Below are 13,694 nucleotides of genomic sequence, written 5' to 3' on the forward strand. Positions count from 1 at the left end.
CTTTGTTTTAGTATGTTGGATATATGTGTGAACTGGGTCACACTGTGAAATGTATTTCTTTCTATGGCTCACAGTCAATAAAAAGTTTGAAAGCCCCTCAGCATGGTGATTACTTGAATGGAGAAATTGGTCAACAAGATCTAGCTATATTTCTAATGTTTTCTGGTAGCTATGGTACTTATGAAACAGGAGACATTTACTTTCAGGACTCTGCTGCCATATTTTGAAAAGAGAAGATACCCTTAAGCTTTGGCAACACTTGATAAAGTTGACATTTCCTCCTTCTCAACACACAGTCTTCCCTTGACTTTTGTGATGTCTGTTTTTCCTTCTCCCTCTTTAGCTGCTATTTCTAAGTGTACTTTGTATCTCACCTTTATTTTTTTAAATTTTTAAAATAAGTTTATTTATTTATTTATTATTTTTGGCTGCGTTGGATCTTCGTTGCTGCACGCGGGCTCTTCTCTAGTTGCGGCGAGTGGGGGGCTACTGTTCGTTGCAGTGCGCGGGCTTCTCATTGCGGTGGCTTCTCTTGTTGTGGAGCACAGGCTCTAGGTACGTGGGCTTCAGTACTTGTGGTGCACGGACACAGTAGATGTGGCTCGCGGGCTCTAGAGCGCAGGCTCAGTAGTTGTGACGCACGGGCTTAATTGCTCCGCGGCATGTGGGATCTTCCCGGACCAGGGATCGAACCCATGTCCGCTGCATTGGCAGGTGGATTCTTAACCACTGTGCCACCAGGGAAGTTCCGGTATCTCACCTTTAAATCTTGCTGCTCCTGAAATTGTATCCTAGGGTTTGCTTTGTCTCCATGGGTAATTTCGTTGATGCCTCTGCCTTCCATGAGCAGCTTTATGCCATAGATTTCAAAATCCCTGCCTCCCACTCACCCCTTTCTCCTGAGCTCCAGCGCTTTCTGGGCATCCGCATTCAGATACCTTTTACGTATCTTAAGCTCAACATGTCAAAAACTGAACTCATTATCTTTCCCTCCCCCTCCTCTCCCCATTTCCCAAACCCACTCTTCTTCCGCATTCCTCATCTTGGTAAGTGTTACCACCATTCCACCCAACTAGCTCGGACAGAAAGAGACATCATCCTTAACACCTTCTTTTCCCTCATCTCTTTCATGCACTCAATCACCAAGTCTTGTCTCCTAATATTTTTTCCTTTTGTCCTGTCATTCATTCCACTGCCACTAGCCTTGTGCAAGCCACCTACCTCTTCCACCTGGACCACTCTAGCATCCTCTCAACTGCTCCCCAGTCGGCCACCCTTGACCCATTACATTCTCTACGCTACCACCAGAGTTAGCTGTCTAAAAGCCCGACACACCTGCTTTAATCCTTTCAGTAGCCTCTCACGCAACCCTGTCTCTTTCACTTGGCTCTTCCCATGTCACTTAACCTCTCAATACCTCAGTCTCTTCCACCTGAGAAATGCTAAAATATTTCCCACCTCCTGTTTCTATGGGTGTTATGTTTTTAATAAAGGAGAGGAAAAACAGATGTGAACAACCTGGTTAATATCATCATCATCACTATGATCATTGAAAATGCTGATTTCGGAATGCACTCCAACCTAGTGAATTTTCCCCAGAACCCTTGAGGGCAAGTATATTTTTAAATTTTATGAGAATGTCAAGAAGAATTTCCAAGGAAAAAATGACTAATTTTTCTTAAAACAATCAATCCAAAAAAAAAAAAAAAAAGACCCATCAAACTAACCTTGGTATGCATGTGGGCTAAAAATTTACATAGAATAATTGATCACACAGTCTGTAAAATTTTTACTGTAGGCCAAGCCTAATAATAAAATACATGCTTTCAAAATGTACCATCCACATTATAATTCACAGAAAAGAAAGGTGATCACAGAAACTCTGACTCATGTTCCTGACAGCTAATGAAAAAAATTGCCAGCAGCAAAAGTAGATTCTTTTTTGTCTCAATGACAAGCACTTTTGTTGTTCTGAAGAGAAGGTCTTAAGTTCCATTCAGTTTTGTATAATGACTGTTTTCTTTTTTCCTACTGTAAAGCATACAGGGCACCTCACTGTTAATTCACAGTTTCCTTCTCAGCAGATATGGGCAAAAGAAATGGCTGAATAAATCCGAATGCAGAAATATCAGTAGGACCTACTGTGATCTCTCTGCTGAAACTTCTGACTACGAACATCAATATTATGCCAAGGTTAAGGCCATTTGTGGAACGAATTGTTCTAAATGGGCAGAAACTGGACGATTCTATCCTTTTTTAGAAAGTAAGTAACACAGTTGTCTGTTAAACATGTATCAATATCAAGTTCATCTGACCCCCTAATGTAACAGTCTCTGCCTCATAGATGGCCTTGTCGAGGCCAGTGCTCTGCACTCTGTCCATCAGGTGGAGTGACCAGCCCAAGGTACTTCACCTTGCTGCATCTCAGAGTCTCATCTTTAGAATGAAAGTTTTGGCCAAGTGTCTCTAAGATTGCTCCCGGATCCAGAATTGACGCTAGATGCCAATATTATCAAATTTTGATTTGGTTTTATTGTTTAGTTGAGATTATATAATTTGAAGAACAACTGACAGATTTATTTTAATGTTGTGGGTTTATAAACTATTTGACATATGCCTGCAGGTTGATTAAAGATTGTTCTGATCTCCAAACTAAGTCTCTTCTTGTTACAGACTTGGTAGAGTTACGACTTAATTTCTAGATGTAACTCAGAATTAAGGCAACATCTTCCTGGTATTTCCTTTTAAAATTTTCCATCCCTGATCTGTGACTGATTCAGCCATAAAGGACCCACTCAGAGCTGCCATGATGCAATTTACAAGCACTCCCTAAGTTCTGGAGCTAGAGCCTTTCCCTTGCTGCCCTTCTGGATCAGAAGTCAGCAAACTATGGCCTCAGACTAAATGCAGCACCTCCTCCCCTTTCTTTTTCTACAGGACAAGAGCTAAGAATGGTTTTTACATTTATATAAATAATAGTTGCAACAGAGGTCACATGGCCTGCCAAGCCTAAAATACTTACTGTCAGTACCTTTATGGTAAAAGTTTGCTAATCTCTGTTCTAGATCATTCTCCAAAGGTTACTTCCCCAAAGGTCTTTAGCAGCGCTTCATTTCTCCATTTCTGATTTTTACAAACACATCAAATCCTCTTAATGTTATTTGTCACCAACGTTTCAGGTCCCAGGAGTGTTGCAAACACTTTTAATTATATTTACCGTCATCTAGTACTGTTTATCCATGTGACTAGGAACTACATGTGACTAAGTAAATTTGCTGTTTTAACATTCTATCAGTGTGTGACATGATTGTTTCAAGATTCGGTATCACTTGGGCCCACCTAGAGCATTCTGAGGCATCTCAGAAAAGAGGGTGGGCTTTAGAGCTTTGATCCCAGTAGGATTATATTGTTTCGTCCAAGGTGATTTCTACATCTGAACATGATAATTCCCTCTCCCCTCCCCTTTAAGCACAAATTGGCCCACCAGAGGTTGCTTTGACTACTGATGAGAAATCCATATCTATTGTTCTGACGGCTCCAAAGAAGTGGAAGAAAAACCCAGAAGAAAGCTCTATTTCCCTGGAACAAATATACTCTAATCTGAAGTATAATGTGTCCATATATAATACTAAATCAAATAGAACGGTAAGCCTGAAATGGAACGGGGACCTATAATTTGTGTCACTTTTTGCAGCTAATGCTGGAAACACGCAGCCCTGATGCTTAAATTCTCGGCACGTGAATCTGGGAAGGTGTGATATTCAAAAGTGTTGCCATACAAGATACAGTTGAAGCTGATGTGTAGAAATTTTTAAAACTGCCTTCAGATTTCCTTTACAGAAAGTCTCCGCTATGATGTTGCTGTTGGTGTGTAGAGCAATTGTCCGCCTCACTTTGGTGGAGAGTTTTTACTTACTTAACATCTGTCAATCACTCTCCAAGAAAGAAAAAAATATCAGCAAGAACACAGGACAAAGTGGAAGAAGAAATCCCTCCTTATGTCATTATTTAGAATTGTTCCCACAATTTGTCCAGTCCCTAACTGGGACTGCCAAGCTGAAGGAAAAGGATATTTTAAAGCTGTTGCTAAAAAAAAAAGAGCTCTTAGTGATAGTAAAGGACTTAATGGTACCTCAGTCTTCTATTTCCTTCTAAAGTTACTTGTCTGGGGTGGTGCTGGAAATCTCTGGCTCTAACTGCTCTTCGCAATTCCCTATCCTAGTGGTCCCAGTGTGTGACAAACCGCACGCTGGTCTTCAGCTGGCTGGAGCCGGACACTCTGTACTGCGTCCTCGTGGAGTCCTTCGTCCCAGGCCCTCCTCGCCTTGCTCAGCCTTCTGAGAAGCGATGTGTCAGTACTTTGAAAGGTAAGCTTTGAGAATCTCAGCTGGTCTGAGGAAGGAAATCTGCTAAAACTAGAAGGAAGGATGGTGGTGTAGACAAGGTTTTGAAAATCCGTGTCTACCAGAAACGGGCTGAAGTGAAGGCAGAAACAACCATCACCAGAAATGCATTGAGCAGCCTGGGACTCTACCATTGAACTTGGCTCACGGTAGGGAGTGTTTTCACCTCCTGGGGAACTCTTAGCACCAGTCCAACAAGACTCTACCTTGGGAAATAAGAATTATAGGAATTTTTACACACACGGTTTTTCTTCTTTAAAACTATAATCACTCTGATCAGTAGAAGTTCTGTGGTCTTTAAGAACATCAGATGAGTTTATTCCTAGAAACAAAGCAGTATCCTAAAAACACTTTACGACAGAGTCTTTTGCTCCCCCTCGGGAATACAAATCATAGGCGCTGCAGGTTGTGTTCAGATATCACTCACTGTGCAAGGCTGTGCAAGGGCCTGGGATCAGCAAATCAGTTATTACTCCCTCACTCTTATAGTTGCTTCTCTGTCTTTCCTTTTATTTGTCTCCTCGTGTTTTCTGAACTTGGCTGCCAAGGAAGTGTGGTTGAAGATTCTCGTTCCTGTTAGGAGACTAGAGTTAGGAGCTTGGCGTTTGTTTAATTGTTCTTCCCTGAGGGTGGTAAGACCCTGAACTCAAAACCTAAAAATTGAAAATAAATCCTAAAGTTTACCTTCATTGAATGGCTCTTCATCCATTCTTCTTCTGTTTCTCTCTTCCAAATGTGCTGGCCTGCCAAGTGTCACAATCGTTTTCCCCAAGACTTGGTTCCGTCACCAGCTGTGGGACAGGAATGGTGACAGAACCCCCATTTTCCTCTCCCCTCAAGCCTCCCACATTTCGAGATGAAACTGTCCTAAGGATTAAAAAAGGAATTTTGTGAATACATATCAGAAGTGAAAAGCTTTATTTTTGAATCTCCATCGTTATCATGCCTTTCCCTTTAAAACGAAGGGTTCTCTACCATATGTCAAATATCAATAAAATTAAAATGCAAAGCAAGCAAAAGGCAAAGCAAAGCAGATTGAGGAAATCATTTTTGTATTTGGAAAAGTGCTCTGTTTACTAACAGCTTGATCAGTGGGCAAATGGTAGGAATGAATTCCCAGTGGAAATCATTTAAGCCATCGGCAGAGCTAAAGCAACTAAAGTACAGATCAAATGAAATACTTCCCAGTAAGCAGATGGAGCCGACTTTCTCCCTAGTCTTGGAAAAGTAATAACAAGGTACCATTTCATGTTCTGACCTTTCTTGATATCCCAGCTGTTAGAGCACCCCAGATACCTTTCCAAGACACCATTATGAGGGTCTACTTTTTCAAAAACTCACTATTAGCTCTTTTGGGACTATTCTTTGAAATATTTCTGCCCTCCACAATCCCCCAATTCCTAAAATACAGATACAGTTTATTAGTTGATTGTTGCAAACATGTGCTGGTGTATACTAAGTGCCTTCAGTCACTGTTGTCACGGCTCTGTTTACCAGGGTGAGTTTGGTCCAGAGGCCAGGGATTGTATTAAGAGGACTGGATTGATTGGGGTTGACATATACACACTACTATATGTAAAAGAGATAACTAATAAGGACCTACTGTATAGCACAGGGAACTCTACTCAATAATCTATAATGACCTATATGTGAAAAGAATCTAAAAAAGAGTGGATATATGTATAACTGATCACTTTGGAGTACACCTGAAACTAACGCAACATTGTAAATCAACTATACTCCAATAAAAATTTTTTTTTAAAAAAAAGGACTGGACTGAGTTGTAGCCTGAAGTAGGGGCAGGTGATGCTCAGCCATCTGCAACATCTGCATTATTGGCATCTTTCTATGTGGAACCTGTTGACAGATGTGCTCTTCGGGATGGAAGAGCCTGCAGTTGGACCCCCATACCTGGGCTTTTCCCACTGGCTATTGTTGACCAGAAGTCCATGATGCTTCTGTTTCCACTCTTTAACTAGACAGTTAACCGGACAGCAACTTAGCTGCTCTCTCCCAGGACTAGGCATCAAGAGTATCCAACGTCTGCAAGGATTAGAATACTCCCACGACACTCTTGCTGATTGTATTAGTATGTAAGGAATGCCCTAGAACTTTTGTCATTTGTGCTAAAGCTGCTCCTTTTTCCACTGCTGTAGTAGTCAGGGTTCTCCATAGAACACAATATACATAATCTTTATATATAAATGTATACACACACACACACACACACACATCAAGACGGAGATAGAGACTTATTTTAAGGACCTGGCTCACATGATTTTGGAGGTTGGTAAGTTCAAACCCTGCAAGGCTGGAGACCTAAGGAAGAATTTATGTTGCAGTTCTTATCTGAAGGTGATCAGCTGGCAGAATTCGCTCTTCTGGGATGTGATCAGTCTTTTTTCTATCAAAGCCTTCAACTGATTGGATGAGGCTCACCCTCATTATAGAGGGTAATCTGCTTTGCTCATGTCTACTAATATAAATGCTAATCTCATCTAAAAAATGCTTTCACAGAAACATCTAGAATAACGTTGGACCCAATAACTGGGTACTGTGGCCTAGCCAGATTGACACATAAATTTAACCTTCACAAATTACAAGTACTCCACAGGAGCTTAACAAATATAAATTAGTCACAGTGAGTCCTATCTATCAACCATATAGTCTGATCCATGGTGATCCAGGGCTACTTTTCTTAAAACTACTCACCAGATCTTTTCATTCCTCTATGGACTTTTTTTTTTTTTTAATTTTATTTATTTATTTATTTATTTTTGGCTGTGTTGGGTCTTCGTTTCTGTGCGAGGGCTTTCTCCAGTTGCGGCAAGCGGGGGCCACTCTTCATCGCAGCGCGCGGGCCTCTCACTATCGCGGCCTCTCTTGTTGCGGAGCACAGGCTCCAGATGCGCAGGCTCAGTAATTGTGGCTCATGGGCCTAGTTGCTCCGTGGCATGTGGGATCTTCCCGGACCAGGGCTCGAACCCGTGTCCCCTGTGTTGGCAGGCAGACTCTCAACCACTGCGCCACCAGGGAAGCCCCTGGACTTTTAAACTCATTATGACCCTACGGCACAGCAGGACCACGGAGGGAGTTACTGCCATTCTCAGCACACACCAATTCAGCCGCCTCTCCACACATCCCCAAGCTCCAGACCTACCAGAAAGCCTGGCCAACTGTGTAAGGATGGTTCTGTTTGTCACACAGAAGATGACGCCATAAATTCGTGGCAAGGTCCTGAATATATGGAAAAGGTTGAGTCGAATGAGGGGCATGGAAATGTGGGGCACCTTAATGGGATCTTCACAAGAAGGTTTTGTTGTTTGGTTTGAAGTGCTGTGAGTTGCTTGAGTATCAGGCACACTTTCCTGCAAATAGAAGAACCAGCATGAATCTCATAGCCAGATATAAAATGTTGGAATATCTTCTGACTTGGGTTGTTAAGGCATCCTTGCTGTAAAGGTTGGAGACAAGTCCAGATGATTCCTTAAGACCACCTATTGTCAGAGAGAGTAAGAATTCTGAGATCCCTTCTAACATTTAGCTCAAGCTTCTCAATTTATAAATGAGAAAACTGAATTCCTAAAAGTAACTGATCTCTCCAAAGCCTCTTGATGTTACCAGTGTTTTCCCACCACACCAAATCACAACTGTCTACCCCACCCCACTTTTCTTTTTACAGATCAAACATCAACACTGAAGGTTAAAATCATCCTCTGCTATGTTTTGCCCATATCTGTTACTGTGTTTGTTTTTTCTGTGATGTGCTACTCCATGTACAGATATACCCATGTCAGCAAAGAGGAACACCCAGCAAATCTGGTGAGTGCCTAGAGTGGTAGGAGGGTTTATAACAACCCCAGGAAGATAGAAAAGGGGGTTCTAGAACAGATACCGTTCCTTTTATGGGCACAGTGAGTTTCAAGTTAAAGAGTTGATGAATTAAAAACACTTTCTGTACTAGACTAACTCATTAACATAACCAAAGAGAAAGATTCCTTAACTTTGACAAAGATTTTATATTTATGGAACAGATCAGACTAGGTCTTGAGGTACACAGATAAATTGTCATGATCCCTGCCCCTCCAGAGGCTGAAGTCTAGTTGGGGACTAGACGTTTTAAAGGATATGTGAAGACTAAGATGAAAGTGGGTTCTAGGGACTCTTGCGGGTACAGGAAGGGTGCTGGCACCCTACGTGGAGGAGGAGGAGTTTCATGCCTGGGCTTGGTCATGAAAGTTCAGTAAGAGTTAGGGCACCTACCTCAAGTGGGAGAAACCGCAGGGGCAAAGGTAGGAGGATGTTTGGGAAACCATATAATTTTGCAAAACCATAAGGTTCCTGATGAGAAGCTATGAAAGAAGAGACTGGAGGGTGGGGGGTAAGGCCAGGTAATGGGAGAAGTGGGGAGTTATTCGAAGGACCTTGGGCTTCATTGTGTTTGCAAAACTCTGTAGGGTTTTGAGTTGGGATCATTATGATCAATATTGAGTTTTAGATACAACTGGATAGTGTTAAAGACAACTTTAGGGGGAGGAAGACTAGAAACAAACAAACAACAAACCCAGCTAGGAGACTGTGGGAGTTGTCCAGGAGAGAGAAGATGAGAGTCTAAAAGAGGAGAGGGGGATGTAGGGCTGGAGACAGACACGGAATGGAAACACGTTTAGGGGGAAAGCGGCCAGGACTTAGTCATTCACAGCAAGGAGAAGCAAGAAAGTAAAAGAAGGAACAAACCTTATGCTTCTGGACCATGTACTGGAGGTTTCCCAAGGCTGAGCATATTTTAACAATCAAAAATTATTTCTTTGGAAATTATCAAAATACGTGTTCACATGTACACGATACATACATGCATTCCTGTTCTGTTTTTAAATGTTTCTATTATTCTGCCTTCATTTAGGTTTCAGAGTTAGCTTTTAAATGATGTAGGGAGAACTCTCCTAGGAGGAAAAAGCACAGGAGAACTGACAGCCTGTGACTTTTTGAAACCCAAATTTTTGTAAAAGAAAGATGCTGAAGTTCCCATTTTGTAGTTAAATGAAATCGCATCATTGGGTGGACAATGAGAATTGTAACATAACTCATCTGCTATAAATTGGCAGATGAATTTCCGTTTTGGGCCCTATTATAGCATGATTAGTTTGGTGTATGGGGGAAGTAAGTAAAACCATCTCTATTCATGTGCTTATTTCTCTTTTTACACCTAGTTTTCATGCCCTTCCACATTTCCTGTCCAGAGTATATGCAAAAAAGAGCTGGTAGCCCAGAGGATGGCTTATTGATAAACACACAGTAAACTATAATTAATAAAGCAATTTCAAAAACTCTCAGTCTTCACCACTCCTGACACAGCAGAAATTCTGATTTTACAGAATTTAAAAAAGGAGGCTCAAGAAATTAAATAAGCCCCCTGAATTCCCTCAGCCAGTTAGAGGAAGAGGGAGTCACACCCCGATCCTTGGACTGGATCAGGACCACTCAGGGAACCACTTTTCACTGCCATATGCATTTCGTGCATCTTGGGTCCCTTGCCTCCAGGTGAGGGAGTTTTCCCTCATATTCCAAACATAACTTTCACTTCCATGAGTTGGTAAGAATAGGCCTGTACAACTATCTGGGGACAGTATAAATTCTAACAGCTGTTTTTTTTTGTTTGTTTGTTTTTTTAACAGCTTTACTGGAGCACAGTTGCCCTACAATGGTGTGTCTGTTTGTGCTTTATAACAAAGCGAATCAGCTATACATATACATATATCCCCATGTCACCTCCCTCTTGCACCTCCCTCCCACCCTCCCTATCCCACCCCTCTAGGTGGACACAAAGCACCGAGCTGATCTCCCTGTGCTATGTGGCTGCTTCCCACTAGCTAGCTATTTTGCATTTGGTAGTGTATATATGTCCATGTCACTCTCTCACTTCGTCCCACCTTACTCATCCCCCTCCTCGTGTCCTCAAATCCATTCTCTACGTCTGTGTCTTTATTCCTGTCCTGCCCCTAGGTTCTTCAGAACCTTTTTTTTTTTTTTTTAGATTCCATATATATGTGTTAACATACGGTATTTGTTTTTCTCTTTCTGACTTACTTCACTCTGTATGACAGACTCTAGGTCCATCCACCTCACTACAAATAACTCAATTTCGTTTCTTTTTATGGCTGAGTGATATTCCATTGTATATATGTACCACATCTTCTTTATCCATTCATCTGTCGATGGACACTTAGGTTGCTTCCATGTCCTGGCTATTGTAAATAGAGCTGCAATGAACATTGTGGTACATGACTCTTTTTGAATTATGGTTTTCTCAGGGTATATGCCCAGTAGTGGGATTGCTGGGTCGTATGGTAGTTCTATTTTTAGTTTTTAAGGAACCTCCATACTGTTCTCCATAGTGGCTGTATCAATTTACATTCCCACCAACAGTGCAAGAAGGTTCCCTTTTCTCCACACCCTCTCCAGCGTTTATTGTTTGTAGATTTTTTGGTGATGGCCATTCTGACTGGTGTGAGGTGATATCTCATTGTAGTTTTGATTTGCATTTCTCTAATGATTAGTGATCTAACAGCTGTTTTTAACGTCTCTCTAAAGTGAAAAGGTGAAAACCATTCTCTACTCTCTTTATAGGTTTTGATTTATGGAAATGAATTTGACAAAAGAGTCTTTGTACCTGCTGAAAAAATTGTGATTAACTTTATCACCCTCAGTATTTTGGAGGATTCGAAAACTTCTCATAAGGATATAAGTGTAATGGAAAAAAGCAACGATGCATCAGACCTGAATGAGCCCAGTGAGGACCGGGAGCCCCATCAGGAGGAAGTGGAGGTGAAACACCTGGGGTATGCTTCACATGTGGTGGACATTGTGTATGACTCTGAGAAAAGCACCAGAGGGACTTCCTTAACCCAGCAAGAGCCACCCAGCAGAACAATGGCCACAGATAAAGCAGTCATCGAATATGAATGTGACATAAGAACTAGCGACATTTCTGTGGGGCCTGGAGATCAGGAGTTCAATTTGCAGGAGGAAGTGTCCCTACAAGGAAAGTTATCTGAGCAACAGGCAACTTTAGCAGACTTGGGTTCACAAACACTACCATATTCATATACCCCTCAGCTCAGAGACTTGGACCACCTGCCGCAGGGGCATGTGGACACAGAGGAGGGGCCAGAGGCAGAACCATCAACCACACTGGTCGATTGGGACCCTCAGACTGGCAGGCTGTGTATACCTTCATTATCCAGCTTTGAACATGACTCAGAGAGATGTAAGCATCCTGAGTCTGAGGGACTCAAGGAGGAGGGCCTCTTATCTAGACTCTACCAGGATCAGGCTCCAGACAAGACACTGGAGGAACATGAAGCCTATCTCATGCAATTTATGGAGGAATGGGGATTATATGTACAAATGGGAGACTAACACTCACACTTCCCTTTGCCAGACCACTACTGTTACAAAACACGTGAGTGCAAACAGATAAGTGACCGAACGATAAAGTACCAGAGACAGAAGTTTACTCAGATTTCTGTGTCAGTGAGAATTACTTATTTCTTCTATTTTCATAGCACTTGTTTCATTCCGCCTCCTGTGGGTGGTTGGGTTGTGTGTGTGGGTCTCACACACTGATGGTGGGCACCCAGAGTGCAGTGGCTGACCCTCTTTGTACCCAGTAAGTATTCAAAAATGTTGGCCAACTTGGATGCAGAATTTATTCCGGTGGGTGTACTGTGGCCTCTTTATTTATGATTTTCTAACAAGCACTTGTACAATTATTTTCTGGGCCCTGAAGACCATTCATTGTATAAGTGCTACTTTTTTAGAATTTGGTTTATTGCCAGAATGATGAGATACTTAAAACATGCAAATACCACTAAGTGGGTGGGAAGTGGTCACATTTAAAGACCTAACCCACTGTTCAATCATAATAATCCATGTTCAGAGTGAATAAATCAGGCACAGATCTTGATGTCATATGCTTTGGGCTTCTTTAAGTGGCCATATTAATACTTTAGGAGAAGTTCTGGAGTGTAAACATAAATTATTGTTACTAGTTTATAGTCAGAAAATGTCCTCTTGCCTTCCCTGGTGGCACAGTGGTTGGGAATCTGCCTGCCAGTGCAGGGGACACAGGTTCGAGCCCTGGTCTGGGAAGATCCCACATGCCATGGAGCAACTAAGCCCGTGCGCCACAACTACTGAGCCTGCGCTCTAGAGCCCTCAAGCCACATCTACTGAGCCCACGTGCCACAACTACTGAAGCCTGCGTGCCTAGAGCCCATGCTCCACAACAAGAGAAGCCCCCGCAATGAGAGACCTGCGCACCACAGCCAAGAGTAGCGCCCGCTCGCTGCAGCTAGAGAAAGCCCACGCGCTGCAACAAAGACCCGAGGCAGCCAAAAATAAATAAATAAAATAAATTTATTTAAAAATGTCCTCTCAATAACTAGTAGAGGCTTTTTAGTAGGGAATTAACCTGAAAAAAAAATGCCACATTTTATAATAGAACAGTACATTTATTTCTGGAAATGTGTTTTTCAAAAGATATTTAGATAGTCTATAAACTAGAACATGTTTAGTAGCTGAATCACTGTTACTATTATAATATTAAATATTCTATTTGAATGAGCAGTGCCTTAGAGATTCCTTGGAATATGTGTGAATGAATATCCCATATCTACATAATCTTAAAATCAATAAATAAAGACATGCAAAAGAAATAAGTTGAGTTTATATGTAAGGGAGAGTGTATTTGACATAATTTACTGTGGGAATGAAAGTATATCATAAAACAATACCACCCTAGTTAAAGTCCAGTAACTTTCCCATCTCCTTCATCATTTGCTTAGAAAATTAAATTCGATAGTCACATTGTATTAAAATATGACAGGATCTGTTAAGCTGAACCATATAAAATTGTTGATATTTGACTGTTTTTGACCTGCAGAGACAACAATTTCATATGATTTACCTTAGCATATGTTTGCTTTAATCATGAGCTCATGATCCATTGATGCTCTTTCAGGAAACAGATATCATCCGTATTTTCTTATTTATATTCTTGGCACAGACAGACAACCCTGGTAGGAGAGATGGATTCTGAAGTCATGGTCTTTTGAGATTGTCCACAAATCCAAACAGCTTCTGATGTAGTGATTTAATTTAGAGCATAATTCTATTAACCAGAGTGTTCTGTTCTTCTAAATCTTTGTAAAAATGATTCTGCTAATTTTGAAGAACAAATTTATTATTAAATAAATATGTACGAGAGAGTGTATTAAAATTTTGACATAA

The 13,694-nt window shown here is 41.4% G+C and overlaps 1 protein-coding gene across 2 annotated transcripts in view; it reads left to right on the plus strand.

Annotated features, from left to right (window-relative positions):
* IL20RA (interleukin 20 receptor subunit alpha) overlaps positions 1–13,123 on the plus strand; it is a 36,563-nt gene extending 23,440 nt beyond the window's left edge. Inside the window, exons 3-7 of one of the 2 annotated variants that reach the window (XM_059941116.1) lie at positions 2,082–2,263; positions 3,470–3,645; positions 4,223–4,367; positions 8,086–8,225; positions 11,031–13,123. In XM_059941116.1, coding sequence (XP_059797099.1) covers positions 2,082–2,263; positions 3,470–3,645; positions 4,223–4,367; positions 8,086–8,225; positions 11,031–11,822 — 1,435 coding nt within the window. In that variant the 3' untranslated portion in view covers positions 11,823–13,123. The remainder of the gene's footprint in view (positions 1–2,081; positions 2,264–3,469; positions 3,646–4,222; positions 4,368–8,085; positions 8,226–11,030) is intronic. The other variant, XM_059941117.1, reaches the window with a different exon arrangement.
* The last annotated feature ends 571 nt before the right edge of the window (positions 13,124–13,694 follow it).

This window comes from Balaenoptera ricei, chromosome 12 (genome assembly GCF_028023285.1).
Source record: "Balaenoptera ricei isolate mBalRic1 chromosome 12, mBalRic1.hap2, whole genome shotgun sequence".
Taxonomy (NCBI): domain Eukaryota; kingdom Metazoa; phylum Chordata; class Mammalia; order Artiodactyla; family Balaenopteridae; genus Balaenoptera; species Balaenoptera ricei.